The 22,708-nt window shown below is 45.5% G+C and overlaps 1 protein-coding gene across 1 annotated transcript in view; it reads left to right on the top strand.

Moving 5' to 3' along the window:
• SIRT1 (sirtuin 1) overlaps nt 1–22,708 on the top strand; it is a 1,558,788-nt gene that overhangs the window by 698,440 nt on the left and 837,640 nt on the right. The window contains exon 5 of the mRNA XM_044056380.1: nt 19,610–19,757. Within this exon, the coding sequence (XP_043912315.1) occupies nt 19,610–19,757 (148 nt within the window). The remainder of the gene's footprint in view (nt 1–19,609; nt 19,758–22,708) is intronic.

Raw genomic sequence — 22,708 nt, 5'->3', positions numbered from 1 at the left:
GCCTTCCTCAGAGGAGTCCCTTCCAGGGACATCCTAGAAGTTGCTACCTTGAGCTATGTACATACCTTCACCAAGCATTACCACATGCCTATTTTTTCTTCATCCAGAGCTGGTTTTGGCACTGCAGTCTTGCAGGGCTTAGTAGCTGGTTCTAATGCTCTCTAAATTCCTCCTCCCTTCCTTAGCTTTGGGAATCTACCCAAATGTAATGACTGCAACAATGAAACACGAAGAACATAGTACAGTTGTGTACACTTGCCATAAATGTAGATGTTCAAGTGTATTCACTGTTGCAGTCCTGGTTACCCTCCCTCCAGCCCCATGACTTCTCTTGGCTCTACCTTCCTTTTTATTTGGTGTACTTAAGCTTTCTGGTGGATTTGCTTTTTGTTGGAGGTGTAACCTAACATATAATTGTTTCCCTTTATGGGGGCACCTGACATCTGGGGCAAGAAAAACTGATGTAATGGCATCGGCTGCATGTTTTATACCCCTGATGACCTGACATGGAAGAAGAGACAGCATCCAATGCAGGAATCCAAGACTTTGATATTCAGGCCGGCTGAGGGGCTACCTGCAGGCAGATAACCCAAATGTAATGACTGCAACAGTGAATACACTCGCACATCTACATTTATGGTAAGTGTGCACAACTGTACTTCAGATGTCTGCTACTGCCGAGGGCGAGGGGAACCATGCTCCATTGGACACCCATCTACGATCCAGGAATCCGATACCTCACCCATATGCCAGATCCCTAAAACTAGGCCCCCAGCATCTACCAAATCAACTCGTCTAAAAAGGAAACAAAAGACTAAACATTTATTTGCTCCTTCTGAGGAACAACTGGACTGGCAGTCCTCTTCCAGTCCATGCTGCAGGCCTTCATGGCCCTTAGGCCCTCAGCATCCACAACGACCTCATTGCTCGTGCTAAGCCCCAGGCCAGCTACCTCTATCCCTCATACATTCTCCCAGGAGGAAGAAGCCTTCTCCTCCTCCTCTGATGAATCCGTTACTTACTCCGATCAAATAGCTTCTCCCTTGGAGTACTACTCCCCTGATGAGGACTCCATTGAGGGAGACCACCCCCTAAGGATTTTACATTTGGAGAAACTATTACTAAGATGAGGGAGTGCTTTAAATGGGATACTGATCAGATGACTGAAATTCAAAAAAGGTATTTTGAGTTGCTCCAGGTGGGAGCACCCTCCCCATCAGCCATTCCTCCTGTGATTCCAGTATACCTGGATGGATTTGCATCAGCCTCAGACTCCTGAATCACAGCCTCCTGCTCCCAAGAGACCTGACCGCTTTTATAAGGTCCCTAACTAGCTCAAATTCCTGGTAAAGACCCCTTTGGCAGACCCAGCAGTTATAGCAATGGCCCCTGACAAGCAGTCCAGACTCATCCCTTCCTCCTCACTCTTGCCTTCAGACAAGGATAATAAGTTAATGGACAGGCTGGGGAAGATGTATACTACTACCATTATAGCATTTATGGCATTTACCAGACCCACATGGTCAAATATGCCCTAGATTTGGTTTCTCGAGCTTCATTCTTACTGTCCTCATTGCCTAACTCCCCAAACAAGACTCAAATAGCATCTAAAATGTCACTGGCTTCTCAGGTAGCAAAGTGCAGCTGAGGTATCTGTAGATCTGCAGCATCAGCTTCTGTTTTATGTAGATCTCCATGGCTTAGACTACAGCCCCTGCCTGTAGACCTTAAGACCAAATTTTGGCTGCACCCCTGGATAATAAATTCCTGTTTGGCAAACAATCTACTGATCTGTTTAAAAGCCTCCAGGAGAAGAGTAAGGAACTCCAGGACCTGAAGCACTTACTGGTTTCCCCAGGACCTAAATTGTAAAGGAATCAGCTTGCAAAGACCTCCTTTGTCAGAAAATTCCCCACCCCAGCCGTCTTACTCCCCCAGATATAAAAAGGGTGCAGGAACCCAACCTCCCCTAGGGCACCCACCTCTCAGCCCCCCAACAGGCAGCCCTTTCAGCACAGAAGTAATAATGCATGACGGCCTCAGCTACCTTTCTCTCGCATCTCGCCTCTCTCACCGTCTCCCCTCTGGAAAGAAGTCATTTCAGACCGCTGGGTCCTGACAGTAGTGGAAAAGGGATACTTCATGTCTTGGAAGGAGAAACCATTTCCAGTAGGGTATCCCTTTCCTCCCAAGGGCCAGTTACACCTAATCCCACAGATTTTACAAGACCTTCTCACTCGGGGGGGCCATAGAACTTGCTGCCCCAGGCCAAGAAGGAAAAATATTCTACTCCAGGTTATTCCTGGTACCAAAAAAAGGACAGCGCTTGGAGGCCCAACCTGGATCTATCATTCCTAAACTGTTTTTGAAGTTCCCTTCCTTCAGAATGCTATCCCTTCCAAACCATCTTCCACTATTGCCTTTCAAGGCCTTCATGGCCACTTTGGACTTGGAGGCTTACCTCCACATCCCTATTCACCCAAACCACAGGAAGTTCCTATGTTTTACTGGGCCCTGTTGACACTTTCAGTTTACTTCCTTGCCCTTTCATATGTCCACTGCACCAAGAGTCTTCATAAAGTGCCTAGCCCCAGCAGTAGCACACTGCAGGACCAAGGGCATTCAAATATACTCCACCTAGACAACAATCCTCATCCTTGCAGAGGGGGGATAACACACACACAAATCTGCAATTCTCCATGTCACTGCTCCAGAGGTTGGGATTCACTCTCACCCTCACAAAATTGTCCCTCTCCCCAGCACAGGACAAAACCTTTCTGGGATGCAGGATAAGGACCGACATGATGAAGGCCTTCCTCCCTCAGGACAAGGTAACCACCCTGGTCAGCCACTTCCAGGACCTTCTTTTGGTCAGCCATCTGTCAGCCAGGCAATTCATGCGCCTCCTAGATCTTATGGCAGCCACCATTCCTATGCAGCCACTAGTCAGGTTACACATGAGGAAGTTACAGTAGTACCTGAAGAATGTGTGGTCTCAACACAGCCACCCACTGGACTTTCAGATACCCTTCCTTCCATGCCTAAAGACAGAACTGATGTGGGTTCAGCAGGTACAACAAAACCCAGGCCTTACCCCTACAACTCCCCATGCCCACACAACTGATGCACACATGCCTCAGATCTAGACTGGGGAGTAACCATGAATGGCCTCAAGGTGCAAGCCCTATGGTAGCCATCCCTCCAGAGAAAGCACATCAGTGTAAAGGAGATGACTGCAGTCCACCTTGCCCTCCAGGCCTTTCTCCCTCTCATGCAGCCAGACACCTTACAAATCTTCATGGACAACACCACTGTGATGTGGTACATCAACAAATGGGGGGACCAGGTCTTAGCTGCTCTTCAGGTTAGCAATGCAAGCCTGGGAATTAGTTTCTCGGAACAACAATTCACTGCAGACAGACTACATGCCATCCTAGGACAGCCATCAGGCGGATGCTCTCAGCAGATCATTCTGTCTGCATCACGAGTAGATGTTGCACAGAGATGTATTCCTAGACATTATCTGCCAATGAGGTACACCTCAAATACATTTGTTTGCCTCCCCCCAGAACAGACAATTGAAAATATTCTGTGCCAGGGATCCCTCTCCACTAGCTTGGAGATTGGACACCTTCACCATCTCGTGGAAGGGACTGTTTCATATGCCTTCCCTCCCTTTCCTCTCATTCAGAAAGTCCTCCTAAAAACAGGAGGGACATGCCAAAAATCTTACTGGTGACTCCTCATTGGCCAAAGCAGCATTGGTTCTCCTTCTTCAAACTCTTGCCAAAGGTAATCACCACATGCACCTGGAGATGCTTTGTCTAACCCTCTAAGTGATTAACTTTTAATTCCCTTCAGACACCACAACACTGAGGACATGCTGTGTGTCCTGCAGGAGACCAAGAAACCTAATACCAGGAGGTCCTACATTTCCAAATGGGAAAGGCTCTCCAAATGGTTTCTACAAAGGCATAAGGGACTCCTCTCAAGCAGATGTTCCCCTAGTCTTAGTCTGTGTGTGAGCTCATAAAATCAGATCTTACATATTCTTCAGTGAAGGTTTACTTATCTGCTGTCTCTGCCTGCTTACCTTGGGACCCTCCTCTACTCTCCAGATTGGAAGTTAAACTTTTCCTAAAAGGGGTCCTGCACATTAGGCCACCAAAGAAGCCAATCCCACCACCTTGGGCCCTAAATTATGTTCTAGAAAAACTTACACTTGCCTCATTCAAGCCTGCCAGCTCTGCCTCCCTGCATATGTGCACATGGAAAACAGTCATACTGGTAGCCCTTACCTCAGCCAGAAGGGTTTCAGAATTACAGGTGTTTATGGCATCCCAACCCTACATTGTCTTTCACAAAGATATGATGACCTTGTGCACCTACCCCTCCTTCATGCCCAAAGTGGTCAATGAGCCAGTCAGTAAATCAGTCTATTCACTTACCTTCTTTCCCTCTCCTAAAAATGACAGTGAGAGAATGCTACACTCCCTTTATGTCCACAGGCAACTAAGGTTGTATTTGGACAAAACTAAGACCATCAGAAAGTCTGATCAGTTCTGTGTCCTTCCATCCCAGGGCCCTGGTTAAGGCGGTATCCAAATAAACTATCTCCTGCTGGATAAGGAAAAAATATCTGCTGCTTCTATTCCTACCATGGGAAACTGTTGCCTCATGGGGTCAGGGCACATGCTACAAGAGCTGTAGCTTCTTCTGGGGCCTTCCTGAAAAGCCTGGACACAACTTCCATCCTTGAGGCAGCCACCTGGTCCTCCATACATACCTTCACCAGACAGTACAAACTGGACCATATTTCCAGAGCAGGAGTTGCAAGGGCAGTCCTTCAGGGATTCCTAGAGTCTGTTACTCCTTCCTCAAGCTGTGGTTCTCTCCCCCACAGTAAGAGTACTGCAACATAAGAATAGAATGACAGAATAGTTGTGTAAAATCTTACCATAACCATAGATGTCTTTCTCTTGCATGTTGCTGTATTCCTTTCCTCTCACCTACCCCCCATTACAGTCACCTGTCTAGAGGGCATCATTGGACACTAAACTATGGTCAGACTGAGCAGTCAGTTACTTTTCACTTGTCTAGAGGACATCATTTGGCACTACCTAGACTGTTGTCCAACTTGGATAGTCAGTTTTGAGATGTGTGTGCAAATGTCACATTTATGTCCCCTGGTTTATGGACCTGCGTGTTCCCATGCACTAGCAGCAACTAGGCTCGAGCTTTTGCATAGGAGCCAATGTTCGGGTTGCCTGAGGTGGAGGATCCCACAGTAAGAGTACTGCAACATGGAAGAGGACATCTATGGTTGTGGAAAGATTTTACACAACTATTCTATCTCAAACCTAACTGTACCTGTTTGGTGCAGTGTGTATTCCATGTTACTTGTATGTGGTTACTCAAATTTTGAATGGTCATTAGCAGATAGTCATGATGTACTTTTCCTCTGGGGCTCTAAGAAGGGAGAGTTGTCTTCTCTAACAGTAGGTAATGCAGCACACTAGGATTCTTTGTTTCATCAAAAAAAGTCAATACAGTGACAGTTTTGTTTAGTGCAGAATGAACTGAGGAATTTTAGGAGCACCAAGTATGTGTTTGTGCACATAACCACCTTATCGTTGCTGCCTGAGTCATGAAAATGTTTAATTTAACTACTAATCATAAGTTGAATCTTGCAGTGCTGCAAATCATTGTAGGCCTTCATGTTTCCAAGGTTCCACCCCCAACTACATGTTTAATCCAAAAAAAAAAAAAAAAAATACACACTAAAACCCACGGATGCAGGGGAGAGCTTACATTTCTGTTTTAAATATGTTCAGCACTTGTATTGCCATTATGATAACCTTCCTTGCTGCTATCCTGTGGTGACAATAGTAGTGATCTTATCCGACAGCCTTGAGGCATTGCTATAACTGTGTAGCACAGTACAACTATACTCCCTTCCCAGCTGTTTTTCCTCACTTCACTGTCGTCATAGCTCATACTTGGTAAATACAGGAGAGTGTAATGTGCGCACACACCTAGTAGTTTGAGTCTCTTGATCTGATGTCAATTTTCATTCCATCCTCAACTAATGGGTTCAGATCCGATCCTCTGATCTGACTCAGCTGTTATTTAAACTTGTGGTAACCAAATAGCTCTCCAGCTTCTCCCTTACCCATAATTCACCAACACTAAGATACCTCAGATCTTCTTTGCCATTTTTAGCAAAAAGATGTGGTCAGCCTAGCTCTCAAGCTTTCACCGATAAATGATATATTTTTTTTATTTAAAAATCTTCTGTCTATATTTTTTTTTGTATTTTAGTATATAGTCATATATTTCTCATCCCTCACTCATACAATTTCTAATTTCTTTAGTTAGCGTAGTTGGTAATTCCCGCTTCCCCTTTTCCTGTCTAGCATTCAGTGGTTGTAATTCTTTTTTTTACCTTTCTACACTGTCTTGTCTAGTCCTTTCCTACCATCGCTAGTAAATTTTTCTGCCTTTGCTGTTTAAAAAAAAAAAAAAAAGCTGACTATTTTTTTTTTGTTTTTTTTATTGTTGCTGGTATAATGTTGAAAAAGGCCAATCTGGATTTAAGAAGCGTGTCAAATGTGGGCACAAGCTACCGCTGTCAGATGCTCATCCACTGTGTTTATTGCCATCTAGAAAAAGGCCCAAGTTAAATCGAAAAGATCCCCAAGTGAATCTGAGCCTTCAGGGTCTGCCTGGCTTGGATCCAAAGATGACTCTTCGGATCCAAAGCTTACTGTTGTGAGTACTTGGGTTCAGATTTCTTCGGATCTGGGTGACTCTAGGAGCCGATGCTTCCCTGTTGGGTCTGATGTATTGGAGTTGACTCAGAAGTTGTCAGAGCCATCTCTGCCTCTCAGGACCTTGGCACTGGATAACTCTGCTCCAGCTTCTTCCTTGGGGAGGTTGCTTTCGGAGTGCAGGACAACAGTCCAGAAGCTTGCCTTCTCAGTGCCAGGGTCTTCTCTCATTCCAGGATGATCGGCCTTTAAGGTTGTTACAACAGGACTGTCAGACCTAACCCCCTCAGATCCTCAATCTTTCTACCCTGCTGTCTCTGAGCTTAGAGCCTCATTATTCATTACTACAAGGACAGCCAGTCTGAGATCTTCAGGCTTCCCAGCAGGGTATTAGTTAGTTCTGATATCTCCCTGGAGCACCCCACTGAGGAGGTCCCTAGAAAGAAGTGCAAGGAGAAGCTATTGGATTCTCCACAAGAGTCAGTCGCAGAGGATATAAACTTCAGTGAAGGTGAAGGATCCCCATGATCATCTCCAGAATACGTTTCATTTAGACACATCCTTGAGATCCTAAAACAGAGAGGTGGCTGAACCACCAGCAACCCTTCATCTGAGAGGTCAGTATTCCTGGAGGCTTACAGCGTTGTCCCCTCTACCTCCTGGTAATTCCACCTGCTGATAAGCATATTGATTTGGTCTCTCTGTGGGCGTTGAATCCATACCCAGAAGACTTTAGAAGTCTGGCACCACCTTCAGGGAAGGAGTTTTGGGCTAAAGGGTTGCCCGTTGATGCCATGGTTGTGGTGACAGCCACAAAAAAGGAACTTACACAGAGTTCCACTGTTCATCCCACTACCAATGAGTCTTTAAGATGGACAGGTTTGAGAAGTGCATCTGTGCTTCAGCAGTCTTCGTGCTAAGGTCGCTGAATTATTTGACACATTTTACTAGGTTACAGAGGGATTTGATCAAGGAACTTTCAAATACCCTTTCAGGATCCAATTCTGCAGAGGTTTAATCATCTGTGACATCTCAGTTGGCTACCCTACAGTCTGTTTCGAGTTCATCCATGAGACTTATTTTGCATGTAGCCAAAGGCACCTGAGGGGCAGCAGGTTCAGGCATTTCTGTCAGGAGATGTACCTAGATGCACTTATTTGATTTTGCTTAGCCCTTCAAGTCTTAGTTAATCAATGCTGTCTTTGACGGCACTTCTTTGGTTGGCCCCACAGTGAAAGAAACTTTATCCAAGTGTGAGAAGGATGGAAAAATACTGTCTGCAGTGGATGTACATTTTTTGACCCCTCGGAGATCCTTTTCAAGAAATCAATGAGATGGTTAAAAGATGTTCACGAAATCCCAGGGTCCTTTCCAGGACACGTGGAGGAAGTTTCCCTAGGGGCAGAGGGGGAACTCTAATAGTCAATGCTGCCTCTGTGGCAGAGGAGGCCCGCAAAACTAGTTGCCCAGAGATGTTCTTTGACAGATCCTACCAGCACTCATAAAAGGAGAGCCCAGTTATCCACCTGTGGAGGTAATCAGGGGTCTGTTATCCCTGCACCAGAGAGCCTGGATAGACATAATAAAAGATACTTGGGTGCAGAAGATTGTATCCAGAGGCTGTGTAATACTCTTCCCTTCTGCCTCCAATCTCAAGAAAAATCCCTGATGTTCCACCCAGTCATAGCGAAGAAGCAGCAATTCAAATACAAAAGCTGCTAGAAAAGAGAGTCCTCCAAGAGGTCCCACCAGACCAGATAGAATCTGGGACTTACTCCAGGTTGTCTTTAGTGCCAAAGGAAACAGGGGACTAGAGGCCAATTTTGGATCTCAGCAACTTGAGCAAATCAGTTTGACATACCAAGTTTCAGATGGTTGTGGGTTCAGTCCATTATTCCTTTTCTGGGCAAGGATGACTGGATGTGCTCAATAGACTTTCAGGATGTGTACTATCACATAAAGATGAACAGAAGATACAGAAGGTTTTTACACTTCTGGCTGCGAGCCGGTCACTACCTGTTCAGAGCTCTGCCCTTTGGTCTTCCCACAGCCCCCAGGGTGTTCACCAAATGCTTGCCAGTAGTAGCAGCTCAACTCAATTGAGACTGCAGAGATTCTGTGTTTCCATATCTGGACGACTGACTCATTACCACCCTGACCAGGCATCCATTGATAAGGGCAAGAAATCAGGTTCTCCAGACTTGTTCCCATCTGGGAATAACCATAAACTATGATGAGTCTCAACTACAACCAGCTCAAAATTTGGAATTCATAGGAGCAGTTTTCAACACAAAGTCAATGGTAGCTTTACTACCTCCCTCAAGAGTACAAACTATCATTCCACAGGTCAGAATTTCATCCTCCTTGTTCCTTCAAGCTCTAGGATCAATGTCAGTAGTAATACCTCAGTACCTTAAGCTAGATTTTGAGGATTCTCCAATGAATGCTAGCAACACATTGTCGATACTTTACCAACCTATGTCAACCTTGATACGAATCACTCAGACATGCAAAAGAAATCTCGAGTGGTGGATTCAATCCATTTATTCTCCCACAGCCTGAGGCCACAGTGACCATGGATGCTTCTCATTTGAGGTAGGGTGGGGCACTTTCTGGGGGAAACAGTCCAGTGCACTTGGCCATCCAAAGAGACCAACTTGCATATCAGTGTCTTAGAAATGTGAACAGTGCTTTTAGTGTTGCAGGCCATTAAGGATGCTCTCCCTTCAGGGCCGATTGCAATTCTAACGGGCAATATGTTAGTAGTTTGGTACATCAACAAACAAGGGAAGGATCAGGCATACCCCTTGTGACGAGAAGCACTGAGTGTGTGGCAGTGGGGGATCTCATAGAACTGCTTTCTCATAGCAATGCACATTCCGAGGAAGTCCAGTGTTACAGCACACAAACTGAACAGGTACATTCTTCTATCTCACGAGTGGTCTGTCAACAAGAAAGTGACAGAAATCATTTTTTATTGATGGGGTCAGCCTTGTTGCAATCTTTTTGCTTCTTTCCTAAATAAATAAATGCAGCAGCTACTTTGCCCTAATCCCCCCATAGGGGGAGTCACTGGGGGGATGCTCTACCTCACAATTGACTCTCCTGGTCTACTTTATGCCTACTCACCAATCCCGTTAATTCCAAAATTTCTGCAGAAAGCTGCCAGGTTCAGTAGTAAAGTCATTCTCCTTGCATCTTAGTGGCCTCTCCAGATATGGTTTCCCTTCCTTTGGGCTCTTACTTCACCAACCTTGTATTCTGGATCCCACTCCAGACCTCCTGTCTCACCTAACTGGCATGATCCATCCAGACATCTCAAACCTCAGGCTGACAGCCTGGTTTCTCCAATTCCATTAATAGTCAGACAACTGATGCGGTCTTCTCCTGTCCAACATACACTTTTATCTTCCTATAAACCTTCAACACAAAGTTTATACAAGTAAGTGGAAAAGATTTACTGGGTACAACAAAATCATGTTGAGCCATTTCAGCTCTGATAGTTTTTAGCTGTACTTTTTAAAGAAGGGGATAGTTCCTCAACCATTAAAGTTCAGTTAGCAGCAATATCACATTTTTACATTGGATATGAAGGTTCAGTAACCTCTCTCAAATTGTGCAGTTTTCTTGCAAGGCACTCTTCTTTTGAGACATCCGTTTAAAGACCCTACTCCCCCATGGTATCTCAGTTTCATGTCCTGTTTGTTGTGGTGACAAGGTTTAGGTCCCTAGAGTGTCTAGCTCAGAGGGATTTCTTTAGGAGTAACATGTCCAACAGCTCTGGGTTTAACACAGCTTTATATGTTAGGCAGAGATCTCCTCGGAGTAGGCGATATGCTATGGAGTATAGCTGGAGTTTTTTGAGACGGTCAGTGTAGGGCATCTGTTTGAGGCCAGTAATCCTCTTTGTGAGGTACTTCTGTGGCCTTTCCAGCTGCTGCAGATGTCTTGTGAGGTACATTCCAAAAGGGGCATTGTACTCTATAATGGGTCTGAGTGCCGAGCAGAGGAGAACAATGACCTCTTTTTTCTTGGATGCAAACTCTTTTGTGATGAGGTGTGCCACATAGAAAGGATTTCCTGACTACTGTGGCGATGATTATCAATGGAGAGACTACTGTCCACCTGGGTCCCAAGGTCTCTTCTCACACATTCGGCGTTAAGCAGACTGCCGTTTGTGGTAGTTCATGGGTACAGAGTTTTTACCAAAGGGGATGACGATGCCCTTTTTGGCACTGAGCTTGAGGCTGTGTCTCTGACACCAGGCATCTGTCTCATTGAGGCCCTTCTGTAGGATGTCCACATCATTTGAGGACTCTATTATAGCTCCTAGTTTGCAGTCATCTGTGAACTTTGTTAGCCAGAGGCCTTCTGTGATAGCCTGTACTTCAGAGAAGAAGATACCAAACAAGAGAGGTCCCAGGACTGAACCCTGTGCTTACTCCACTTGTCACTGGTTTGAAGTCAGATTTGGAGTCTGCAAATTTTACAGTTTGGGTTCGGTCAATGAGCCAGTTGGCAACCCATCTTGTGACATAGGGATTTATACCTAGTTTAGTGAGTTTAGCTGTAATTCCAGAATGGGGGATGGTGTTGAAAGCCTTGCCGAGGTCAAGATAGGCTGTGTGAACCACCTTACCCTCGTCTATGGCTTTGGTGTGCCTCAAAGAAGTCGATCAGGTTCAGAAGGCATGATCTGCCTTTCACAAACCCGAACTGGGTGGGGTCCAGAGTTTGGAGGTTACCAATGTCTTTGTTTGAGGTCCATGATTATACGTTCCATGGCCTTGTAGACCAGGCTTGTCAGGCTAATAGGGCGATGGTTCCCAGGATCAGTGGTGGCTCTCCCTTTGTGGAGTGAGATAACTGTTGCTGTGCACTGTTCAATGGGCACAAAGCCTCACGTGAGACTATGATTGAACATGGTGCTTAGGTGGGGAGCCAGTGCATTCTGAAGTTCGTGTAAAACGCAGCCTGGGATGTTGTCCTGTCCCATGGATGCTTTGTTTTTGGTTTTAGTGTGCACAGCTTTTACCTGCATAGATGTGATTACAGGGACCATTCTTCCTGTATAGATATGGGCCCCTTAGGGGTTGAGATGGGGTTAAAGTTAGCACTGAACCTGTCAGGATGTTGGCAATATCAGTAGCCATTACCTCTGCTAGATGAATTTCGGAGATTCAAGCCTGGTCTTCAAAACGTCCATATCTGATCATTCACAAGGATAGAGCGACTACAAACAAATGCTTCCTTCTTTCCCAAGGTGATGTCAAGAGTCCAATATCAATCAGTTCATTAATTTCACAGTGGTTTTTCCTAATTTTGCAAACAAGGGCAAATACATGTTACATTTATTTTTTCACAGATAATTGCATTTTTTTTTACCTGCATAGAACAAAAGACTCAGAAAATCATACCAATTGTTTCCTTAGAACTGAAATTGGGTTAACTACTTACAAAAGTAACTTTAGCCAGATGGCTAACTGTATTTAATTTATCTATAAAAAAAAAAAAAAAAAAAAAAAAAAAAATTGGTATTACCTTGCCACAGCTGGTATGAGCTCATTCATCTAGGTCCATGACAACAACTTCAGCTTTTCTATCTAGAGCATCCATGGACAATGTGCATCAGCAACTTGGGCTACTCCCCTACCTTTATTAGTCATTACAAATTGGATTTGTTTTCCAGGGCTAGACCATTTGGTTCAGCTGTGCTCAGGAATGTCCTTCATTAAGAGTTCACCTGGAATTGTAGGTAGCTGGGGGACTCTGTCCCATCAGTTGAGGATAGAATGAACATTGACAAAATCAGATAGAGATTGTGCTTACTGTAACATGCCATCTATTTTTGTCCATTTTCATTCTTCCTCAACTTCCTGCCCACTAGCCCTCCATCCCTTCTGTTCACAAACTTCTGGATGAATGAGCTGTTAAAGGGACATCATTATCCTTTTTATTGAACTCCAGATAGTTTTTTTTCCTTTATTGTGCACATACAATTTTAAGTCTCCTTTATTTATGCATGTTAAACATTTCCTTTTCTGGTGAAATCAGCAAACAAGATCTGAGGTAGCTTAGGGGGTGGTGCATTATAGGTAAGGGAGACGCTTGAGAGCTATTAGGTTGCCACGAGCTTTAGTAATGGCCAAGTCAGATCTGAGGATTGGATCCGATCCCATCAGTTGGGGAAGAATGAAAATGTACAACACAAATGGAATGTGTTGGTAAGTACATAACTTCTTTTTATTTCAGCAGCAGGTTCGAAATCTTCAAACTATAGACAACAGAGTTTTACTAATCATCTAAAGTAGACTGTTACTGTTAGACCATTAGGTTATTATGCATTGTCATCATTCATCTTTTTAATGCGTATAACATTTTGGCAATGACGGCTGTGGCTAACTTGCTTCAGAAAGCTCTTAAGGTGTACAGTTAACTGGAAATTGTTGATTTGGTGTAGCTGGTATCGGCTACAAAACATTTTGAGGACAAAATGAAATGTTAAGTTGTCAATCTCGCCTTCATTCTTGCTGGATGGGTTCGGAGCCGATCCTCGGCTCTGACTCGGCCACTCTAAAAGCTCGAGAGCTAGTTCCACCGGCTCGAGGCTCCCCTATATCCCACAATGCTAGGCGGTATCTCCTCAGATCTCGTTTGCCGCTACAGCGATCGAGGTGCGTTCCTACCGGCTCAGGTTAGTTTTGGTAAAGAAACTAGTTTTTCTTAGCCTTTTTCCCCTTATTTTAAGTTAGTTTTTTCTAAGTAGTTATTGTGAAGTAGTCCATCCCATTCCCTGTTAATTCCCACCCCCCCCTTTTCCAAAAAACTATAGAAATTTTCCCTCTGGCCCTAGGCCCAGTCCCTCCCTTCCTAGTAGTGAGTGACTGTGTTTTGTAGGGATTTTATTTCTAATTACCTTTAACTTAATTTAAATTAGTTTAATTTATTTTTAAGTGTAATCGGTGTGTGTGTATTTGTGTGGTTACACTTTCCCCTTAGATATGTCTAAGGATTCAAAGGTCTCAGGCTTTAAGAAGTGTGACTCGTGCTGTCAGAAGATGTCTCTGACAGACGGTCACACTTCTTGTGTGTACTGCCTGGGACCTTTGCACCTGCAGGACTCATGTGCTGTTTGCCATGGCTTCAGCCCTAGAGTCCTGCAGGAGCGAAAAAATAAACTCATTTTAAGGGGTTTATTGAAGCCTGAGGGTCCCTCGACTCAATCATCGGGGAAACCCTCTAAGCCTTCCAGACCTTCGGCACCAGCCTCTGAGCCGTCTTCTCGAGGTCCTAAGGCTATTCGAACATCGGCTCCGGCCGGAGCCAATGAATTTCGAATAAAAGCCCCTACGGTGTCCTCGGCTCCGGCCGGAGCCGAGGAAGACATAACTGAGTCGGCTCCGATCAAGTTGTCGGAACCGACATCTAGAAAAAGGTCCCGATCTCCATCTGTCGGCTCCGTTCATTCGGCTTCAGCATCACCTTTGCTGTCTGAACGGAGCCATAGATCCCACTCTTCTAGGTCTTCCAGGTTATCGGACCATGACCTTCAGAGAGTAGTGAGTCGACTTCTTAAGTCCGAGGCACTAGCCCAGATGCTTCAAAGTCCGACTCAACAGTCGAGAACGATTCCCATCACTCAAAATGTTCCTCTGACTCTTTTGAGTTCGGAGCCGGGGGGGCTCGGAACCGAGACTGTGGTGGCGTTGGAACCGATACCTTTGTCTTCGGTTCCATCGTCTGCTCCGATGTCTTCCTTGGAAGAATCTCGGTGCCGGACTTCCCTCGTTGGCTCCAAGGGGGCAAGTGGCATTGGACCCTTGTCCGACCCCGCTCTCCCTCTCGGTGCTTCGGCGCTGGTGAGTTCAGCTCCGACATCGGGCTCGGAGCCATCACTGTCGGTGCCGGGGGAAGTTTCCAGTTTTTCAGTCCGACATCGGCCTCGGAGCCATCACTGTCGGTGCCGGGGGAGGTTTCCAGTTTTTCGGAACGGAGACCTCCGGCTCTGCCTGACAGGGGTGCCTTCGAGGTCCTGAGGAGCGTGTTAGAACCAGGTTCAACTCCACAGTCGGCTCCTTCTGCCCTTCCCCCCCATGGTGCCTCCGGTGATTTCTACTCACTCTCTCATCCCCGACCGTAGAGAGCCAGCTCCTCAAGTTTCCCCAGTGGGGATCTCCTCCTCTTCCGAGGCCTCTCCTGATCCTGTAGGAGAGCCCCCTAGGAAGAGGCAGTGCAAGAGGAAGCACATTGACTCCCCTGAGTCTGTCACCTCTGACACTGATTTAGAGGATTCTGAAGGTTCCCCTCATTCCCCCTCTGAAGATGTCTCCTTTGCAGACATCCTTGAAATCTTAAAACAGAGGGGGAATTGGCCAGCCCTCAACCCTTCAGAGGATGAATCAGTGTATCTTGAGGCGTTTGTGTCCCCTCCCTTTGACCCCCTTATGCAAGTGGTGGCAAAGAAGGCTTGGGCGGCTCCTGATTCAGTGGAACCCACCCCCAGGAGACCATCAAAATTCATTACAGCCCCCAAGGACAAAGAATTTTTGACCAAAGGCGTCTCTGTTGATGCTATGGTGGTGGCTGCGGCCACCAAGAAGGAGTTAGCTGATCCTTCGGTGCCTGTTCATCCTCCTAACAAAGAGTCTAGGTTGATGGACAGGTACGGGAAGCGGATGTTCTCGTCGGCGACCTTTACTATGAGATCGCTAAATTACCTGTGTCATTTCACTCGTCTTCAGAGGGATTTGCTCAAGGAAGCGAGTGAAATATTGAAGGACCCAACAGCTGCGGGTTTTCAGGATAGGATGAACTCAGCTGGCAACCCTTAATTCTATAACTCCTCCATGCGCCTCCTTTCATATGCGGCGGATGGAGCAAGTAGAGCGGCAGGTACAGGTGTAGCCTTGCGTAGGCACACCTGGATGCGGCTATGTAACTTTGCGGACCCTTTCAAGGCGTCCTTCACTAATTCCCCAATTCCCCCTTTGATGGATCATCCCTCTTTGGTCCTCAAGTGAAGGAAACCCTGACTAGGTGCGAGACTGATGGCAAAACTCTCTCTGCCGTCGGAGTCCGTTTTTCTACTCCTTCTAGACCTTAACCCAAAGGCCAGAAGGGGGAAAGATGTGGTTCCGCAAACAATCTCAAGGAGATTTGCCTGACGCACAGAGTCGATTCCCCTCTAGAGGCAGAGGGGGGAACAATAATGGTAGACGCCGTCCTAGAGGCAGAGGGGGCCTGCAGAATCAGAGCAGTCGAGAATCTTTTTCTGACAAGCCGTTTCAGCATCCCTGAGGTGTTGCCTGACTGTCCACCTTCGGAGGCAGTCGAGGGAAGTTGTCGCTGTACCCAGAAGCCTGGCTATCCCTAACTCAAGACAAGTGGGTACAGTCTATCATTTCCGAAGGCTACAGAATCCCTTTCCTTCTCATTCCGAAGCAATCCAAAAAATCCCTTCCAGATGTTCCACCCAGTCAAAGGGAGCAAGCAGCTTTAGAAATTTCAAAGCTGCTCGCAAAAAGAGCCATTCAACCAGTTCCAGCAGACCAAACAGGATCCGGAATCTACTCCAAATTCTTTTTGGTTCCAAAGAAAACAGGGGACTGGAGACCCATTCTGGATCTCCGCAACTTGAACAACTTTGTCAAGAAAACAAAGTCTGAATGGTCACGCTGCAGTCCATTCTACCCCTTTTGGGGCAGGACAACTGGATGTGCTCGATAGATCTCCAGGACACGTACTATCACATCAGAATGAGTCGACGCTCCAGGAGGTTTCTCCGCTTCAGGCTGGGAACCAGTCATTTTCAATTCAGAGCCCTGCCCTTTGGTCTCACTACAGCCCCCCCGAGTGTTTACCAAATGCATGGCAGTGGTAGCCTCTCATCCGAGACGACAAGGATTCCAGGTGTTTCCTTATTTAGACGACTGGCTCCTTACAGCCCCCACCAAGCATCTTTTTCTTATCGCCAGAGACTATACCTTTCGCACATGTCAGGCACTAGGCATTTCAATAAACTACGAAAAGTCTGCCTTGTCGCCTTGTCATGTTATTACCTTCATAGGCGCAAATCTAGACACAGTCAGTATGTCAGCCAGACTCACAGAGCACCAAATAGCAGACATACACAGACAGGTCTCTCTTGTCTTGCAAAGCAACAAAGTCAAAGCCAGACTGATCCTGAAAGTCTTAGGGATTATGGCGGCGGCCATTCCCCTTCTACCATTAGCTCACTTCCATATGAGAATTTTACAGTGGATGCTTTTCACACAATGGTCTTACCAAAGACTTCCAATGTCCCATCCTATTTGGATAACTCAATCGTGCAAGAATCATCTCTCTTGGTGGATCACATCTCCCCAGCTCCTCCTAGGGAGACCTTTCGTCCCTCCCCCTCCGGTTGCTACAGTGACAACGGACGCCTCCCTGATCGGGTGGGGGGGGCATTACCAGGGCAGGACAGTCCAGGGCATGTGGCAACCGTTCGAGTGCCACTTGCACATAAACGTTCTAGAGATGAGAGCAGTGCTTCTAGCGTTGCAAGCTTTACAAGACTCTCTTCCCAAGGGAACTATAGCAATTCAGACAGACAACATGTCCGTAGTGTGGTACATCAACAAACAAGGCAGAACCAGATCTTACCCCCTATGTCGAGAGGCACTCAGACTGTGGCAATGGGCGATTTCTTCTCAGCAATTTCTGTTAGCAACGCACATCCCCGGGAAGTCCAATGTGATTGCAGACAAATTGAGCAGAGCTATTCTCATGCCTCACGAGTGGTCTCTGAAGAATTCAGTGTTGGAGAAAGTTTTTCAAAAGTGGGACCGGCCTTGCTGCGACCTTTTCGCTACTCCCCAAAACAGCAAGTGCGATGACTTTTTCACCCTCTTTCCCCAACCAGGCCACCCCAGCAGAGACGCTCTAGTGCACGTTTGGCCCCGGGGACTTCTGTATGCTTTTCCTCCCTTCCCACTGATATCTCAGCTGATACAGAAAGCCTTCACTCAGGAAGCTTCCATGATCCTTATTGCCCCTTACTGGCTTCGACAGGTTTGGTTCCCATTTCTCCACCGTTATCTGCTGGAGCAACCTTGGCATCTGGACCCAGTTCCAGACCTCTTGACCCATCAGTCGGGTCAGTTGCACCACTCCCTTCCCTCTCTGAACCTCACAGCATGGTTCCTCCAATTCCAACTTTAGCCAGGCTTCCTCTGATATCACACTCAGTTAGAGATATCTTGATAGCCTCTCATAAATCTTCCACTCAGAAGATTTATCATAACAAGTGGAAACGTTTTTCCTATTGGGCGCAGTCAAAGAATATAGATCCTTTCACTGCTTCCATTCAATCAGTTCTAGACTTTCTAGCCAAACTTTTCCACTCAGGTTCGTCCCCATCTACCGTTAGAGTTCAATTGGCAGCAATATCGAACTTTCATGTTGGAGTCTCAGAGTCCTCCATTATGTCTCACAAACTCTGCAAAGCCTTTTTAAAGGGAGTTTTTCTCCTCAAACCACCCATCAGAGATCCTCCTCCCCAATGGGATCTCAACTTGGTTCTGACGTCCTTAATTCTTTCTCCCTTTGAACCTGCGGCATCATGTTCAATAAAGTTACTTTCTTGGAAAACCCTCTTTTTAGTAGCTATCACTTCAGCTAGAAGAGTCCCTGAACTCCATGCTCTGTGTTGTCGACCCCCTTATCTTGTATTTCATAAGGATAGGGTGTCCTTACGTACTAACCCGTCCTTTTTGCCCAAGGTAGCTTCACTGGCAAATTTGAATCAAACCATTGAGCTTCCTGTTTTCTTCCCAAATTATTCTAATAGGTCAGAACAAAAGTTACACTGTTTAGATGTTCATCGCCAACTTAGGTACTATTTAGACAGGACCAAACAATTCAGGAAATCTGACCAACTGTTTGTTTCTTACACAGAAGGTAGAATGGGCCTTCCAGTTTCTAAAGTGTCTCTCTCTAGATGGCTTACTTCGTTGATTACCCTAGTGTATGAGATAAGACATCAACAGTTGCCATCCAAACCCAGGGCTCATTCAACTAGAGCTTTAGCCACTTCTATAGCTTTCCAAGATAGGTTGCCTATTGATTCGATTTGTTCTGCAGCTACTTGGGCTTCTCCCCATACCTTCATTTCTCATTATAAGTTGGACTTGGCCTCTAGAGACCGAGCCAACTTTGGTTCCACTGTACTCAAGAGTCTGTTCCGATAGGCCACCCGGGACAAGGTGCTAGGGACGCGGTCCCATCCAGCAAGAATGAAGGCGAGATTGACAACTTAACATTTAGAAGTTATGTACCTACCATAACATTCCATGTTAGTTGTCTTCTTCTCGCCTTCTTTCTTGCATCCCACCCTCCTTCCCCCTAGCCAGGACAGACCTAGAGGAGTTTTTCTTTGTTCCTTATGGAATTTTCTTGCTGGCCTTAGCTTTCAAACGAGATCTGAGGAGTTACCACCTAGCATTGTGGGATATAGGGGAGCCTCGAGCCGGTGGAACTAGCTCTCGAGCTTTTAGAGTGGCCGAGTCGGAGCAGAGGATCTGCTCCGAACCCATCCAGCAAGAAAGAAGGCGAGAAGAAGACAACTAACATGGAACGTTATGGTAGGTACCTAACTTCTAATTTCTCTGATTTCAGTTTTTAACATTGTATAATAATAGATTTTGATCCCTCAGTTTTTGTTGGTGTGCAATGGGCAGTACTGATTGGAGCAAGAGTGTTGCATTTTGATGCTCTGTAAGAGACTAGATTTGTTACCTAAGCTGTATGATAGCTACCTAATGCCTTATTTTGAAGTTGGTACATTTTCCCACCTACAGGAGATTTACCCTGGTCAGTTTCAACCATCTCCATGTCATAAGTTCATTGCTATGTTGGACAAGCAAGGGAAGTTGCTTCGAAACTACACTCAGAACATAGATACTCTTGAACAAGTTGCAGGTATCCAGAGAATTATACAGTGTCATGGTAAGTGAAAAAAAAATCTTACAAGTAGGATGACCCATAAGAAATATATATATTTTTTTGGAAAATATTTATTGGCAAAGTAAACATTTACTAATGTTGATGTAATAAGGTATGCAAAACTGTTGGCAAAACAAAACCAGGTTACATCTTTTAAGATGTGCACGCAGCAAGCTCCCAGGTGGTGTAGCACTTATTGACCTCATCAGTTTTGTAGTTACCTTGTGCTGTATTCAAGTTGAGGTATGTAGAAAGTGGCAATGTTTTTATAAGTGCTCTGTGCATCTTCTGAAGCATTATTTTCACTGTTGAAAAACAAGTAAAAAAGACAAAAAGAAAAAACTGTTGCAAATCACAAAAAAGCCAAGCAGGAACAGTAAGATGAATCACTCCACAGTAAATAAATGCACCTATTCAGGATAAATTCAATAAAACCAATAATGGAATTTATTGAAGAGAATAAGACAAGTGATAAGTGCTTTCGTCCTGACCACTTCAGAACTTCATCAGATAATAAATTTTATTACACAATCCATTTATATAGTACAAAAAAATGAAAAATAAAGTAACAATTACTAAATTATTTAACTGACACACACCCTTAAAGGAAAAGTCATGTAAGAGACTGTATTGTATATATAACATATAAAATCTGTATGAAATAGAATAAATGGTAAAAAAAAAACTATTGTGGTATAAAAACATAGATAAAATGGTGTTTAAAAATACATAAATAACGAATAAGGTATTTAAAACAGTGTTATTTTTCTAGGACTTTTAATTTTAAAAGAGAGCTGATAAAAATGTATTCATTTAAGCCTGGCCAACAAGATGCATTAAGACGCAGTTGCCAATCAAGCTCCCTCTTTTGTAGTAAAAGAGACCAGGTTCCACCTTGAGGTTCTGTTTTAATGTTATCAATGACAGTAAAATGGAAAGAATGACCAGTAATGTAAAGTTGTTCAATCTCGCCGTCCATTCATTACTAATGGGTTCGGAGCCGATCCATCGGCTCCAGTACGGCCGTTTGCAAAGCTCAAGGTTTACCAGTAGCTGGAGACCAAGCCCCTTATCCCATGATGCACTGCAGTTTGCCACGGCATGGTTCTCAGTGGTTCTGCTTTGCTCGGGCCAGTTTTAAACAAAAAAACAAGTTTTTCACAAGTTTCTCTAATTTTTTCATATTATTCATTAGATTAGACTTAGAGTAGTTTTCTATAAGATCCCTTACCTTCCGTGTGCTTTTTTGAATAGTCAACTTAGTTGTAGTGGCCTCGTGTTCAGCCTGATTGTTTTCCTTAATAATAACAGATGTATAGAGAGATAGTTATTCATATTTAGCCAGTGTTGGCTCTTTTTTCTCTGGGGCCATAATAACAGATGTATAGAGAGATAGTTATTCATATTTAGCCAGTGTTGGCTCTTTTTTCTCTGGGGCCATTGTTTAGAGTGTGTGTTTGCTATTGTTATTCCAGTTTATCACCTGTTTTTGTAGGCTTGTTAACTTGAGCCTAGGTGTGGTTTTGTTGTGATAATTACTGACTGACTTTTAGGCGGTATTTAGGCTTGTTTGGCTTTTTCTATTGTTAAGCCTAAGGATTTGGATACTTGTCTGAGGATAAGGACAAACACCCAAAGTCTAGATTCAAGAAATGTCCAGACTGCGGGCAAAAGATGTCTGCTACTGAAGGGCACGTTCAGTGCATATATTGTTTAGGTGCTGTGCATTTGCAGGAGTCCTGCAGTATTTAACACTGCTTTTCCTCGAGGGTTTTATTGGAGATGAAAAGGAAGCTTGTTGATCAAGGCTTGCTGATGCATCCTTTTGCAGTAGCTTTGAGTGGCCAGGATGGGGCCAGCAAGTCCTTCAAGTGTTCGAAATCTTCAGGAGACTCCAAGGTTTCTAGAGAGTCGAAAAAAATCTTTAAAAAAAAAATGGAGGATTCCGGGACATCGCCTCTACAGCTCTCGGAGCTGAGTGTCTTCTTTTCGGAGCCAGCCCACAGTTCTGGAGCCAGTATCTGAGAGACCTGCATCTCCATTCCTTCAGTTGGCACCGTCGGTGCACTCCTGCACTCTTCTAGGTCTTCTGTCAGCCTCTCGGATTTGGATGTGGACCGATTGGTGCAGAAGATCTTAAGGGCACCAGGCCTTGCTAAACTGTCTGCTCCGACCCTAGCGTAGGAACCGAAGACCACCACCCCGGATTTGACTGCTCCTCCTCCAAGCCATACTGGACCTTCGGAGCTGGAGGGGGCCAACCTGCTGATTGTGGAGCCTTTGGAGCCGGGACCTGCTCTGGTGTCATCGGTTCCATCTACTCTGACGTCCTCGGTGCTGACTAGGGACTCTAGGAGCCGACACTCTCCTGTCGGATCCAGGGAGGATAGTCGCACCGACTTGGTGCCGACTCTTCCTCTCAGGGCCTCTGCTCAGATGAGCTCAGCTCTTACTTCTGGCTTGGAGGCCTCTGTGCAAGAAGGGCTGGTGATTCCTTCGGGTCCGTCAACTCCTTCTCATCGGAGCCGTGATGCCTTTGAAGTCATGAGGAGAGCCTTGTCCCCAAAGACATCCTCGACACCAGGTCTGGCCTCTTCTTCCCCCAAAGCGCCTGTGTCCGTTTCTGCCTCCATAGTCTAGGCCAAGCGTAGAGACCCTCAGGTAGCCCCACAGGGCTCCCCTTGCTCTTCCGAGACACCCCCCAGAGGCTCCCACTGAGGAGGTCCCCAGGAAGAGATTATGCAAGAGGAGACACTTGGACTCCCCACAGGAGTCTTTGACATCTGACACTGACTTGGATGAGTCAGAAGGGTCCCCATGATCCCCCTCTGAGGATGTCTCCTTTGCGGAGATACTAGAGATCCTTGGGCAGTTGAGTGATTGGCAGTCCAAAAGCCCTATTGAGGACGAATCAGATGTTCTTCGTGTTTCACTGTTGCAGTCATTACATTTGG

Source organism: Protopterus annectens, chromosome 14.part0 (assembly GCF_019279795.1).
Source record: "Protopterus annectens isolate FY-2018-M chromosome 14.part0, PAN1.0, whole genome shotgun sequence".
NCBI lineage: Eukaryota > Metazoa > Chordata > Ceratodontiformes > Protopteridae > Protopterus > Protopterus annectens.
The sequence above is the reverse complement of the archived record's forward strand: the minus strand, read 5'-3'. Positions and strand labels throughout refer to the sequence as shown.